The sequence below is a fragment of the Telopea speciosissima genome, chromosome 11 (assembly GCF_018873765.1).
Source record: "Telopea speciosissima isolate NSW1024214 ecotype Mountain lineage chromosome 11, Tspe_v1, whole genome shotgun sequence".
In the NCBI taxonomy this organism is placed as follows: domain Eukaryota; kingdom Viridiplantae; phylum Streptophyta; class Magnoliopsida; order Proteales; family Proteaceae; genus Telopea; species Telopea speciosissima.
The window spans coordinates 41,154,831-41,155,931 of NC_057926.1; the positions used below are offsets into that span (position 1 = coordinate 41,154,831).

General features: G+C 38.2%; 1 protein-coding gene across 1 annotated transcript; it reads right to left on the reverse strand.

Moving 5' to 3' along the window:
• Window positions 1-479: 479 nt before the first annotated feature.
• On the reverse strand, window positions 480-895 carry LOC122646683 (18.0 kDa class I heat shock protein-like). Its single transcript, XM_043840274.1, has one exon. The coding sequence runs from the start codon at window positions 868-870 to the stop codon at window positions 520-522; it is 351 nt and encodes a 116-aa protein (XP_043696209.1). The 5' UTR covers window positions 871-895; the 3' UTR covers window positions 480-519.
• Between the last annotated feature and the right edge of the window lie 206 nt (window positions 896-1,101).

Sequence of the window (1,101 nt, forward strand, 5' to 3'; positions counted from 1 at the left end):
GGCCTACGGTCACAACATGTTCAGTGATAGAGGCAACAATTATTTGACACCTTTGAAAGTGTCAATAAGAAAATTCCTTTTCATTCATAAGAGGCAAAGGATATTAATAATGTGCAAGAACAAATACACTACCCCTTGGTAGCTTAACATGTTGATCTCTATGGAGGTGGACATTTCACATTGGTTTGGCCCAGGTGGGACCCACATGTGAAATGACCATCCCACCCCTATTTTTGCTATTGTTTAGCAGGGTGGACGCTCTAGCTCCCACCATGGCTGGACAAAATCCTTTCTCTTATATACGCCCCTCCCTCTCCCAAGAAAAACTCTTCATTTTCTCATAATCTGGGTGCTCATAGTTGCCTTTGCCTTTGTCTTAACCAGTGACATGTTGCTAAAGATTACCAATAGTAGGATTTAATACTGTGATTATCTTCTTTTCTTCAAATTAGGAAGACATAATTACAAATATTTATATATGAAATACAATTAAATTAACCTGATATCTCAACTAATCTGCTATAAATTTTTTTTCTCTTCCACCTTAGGAACAGTCACTGTAAAAACACCATTTTCCATCCCAATACTTTGATCAACACTAGCATTTTCCGGCAGTCGAAATGATCGAAGAAATTTCCCACTGCTTTTCTTACCACGATTCACCTTATACCTTTCCCCACTTATTGTAAGAACTTTCCCCTCTTCAATAACAACTTTCACCTCTTCCTTCTTCAATCCTGGCGTATCGACCTTGAAGATGTATGCATCAGGTGTTTCCTTCCAATCAATCTTAGCATTAGAAAAAGCAGTTGTTTCAGGATCATATAAATCGTTGGCCTTCCAACCAAAGAAAGTGGGAGGGAAAGACATTCTAGTTTACAGAGATATTGTAGAGACAAAGACAATGGTTGTGTTATAGAAGATTGTTGATGGGTTTAGGGGGGTTAGATGGGTATTTATAGGAACAACTTGTGGAGGGAATAGAGAATTTGAATAAGGGCCCACAGTTGTGGAATATCTCAACTTTGATAGAATAAACAGATGCTCTATAATGGTTAGTGATTCCTCCTGGTCTTTAGTGGACAAGGCATATTGGTTTGA

What these genes read in the sequence shown, in the direction of transcription:
- LOC122646683 (XM_043840274.1), bottom strand. Translation starts at nt 870, where the DNA reads ATGTCTTTCCCTCCCACTTTCTTTGGTTGGAAGGCCAACGATTTATAT.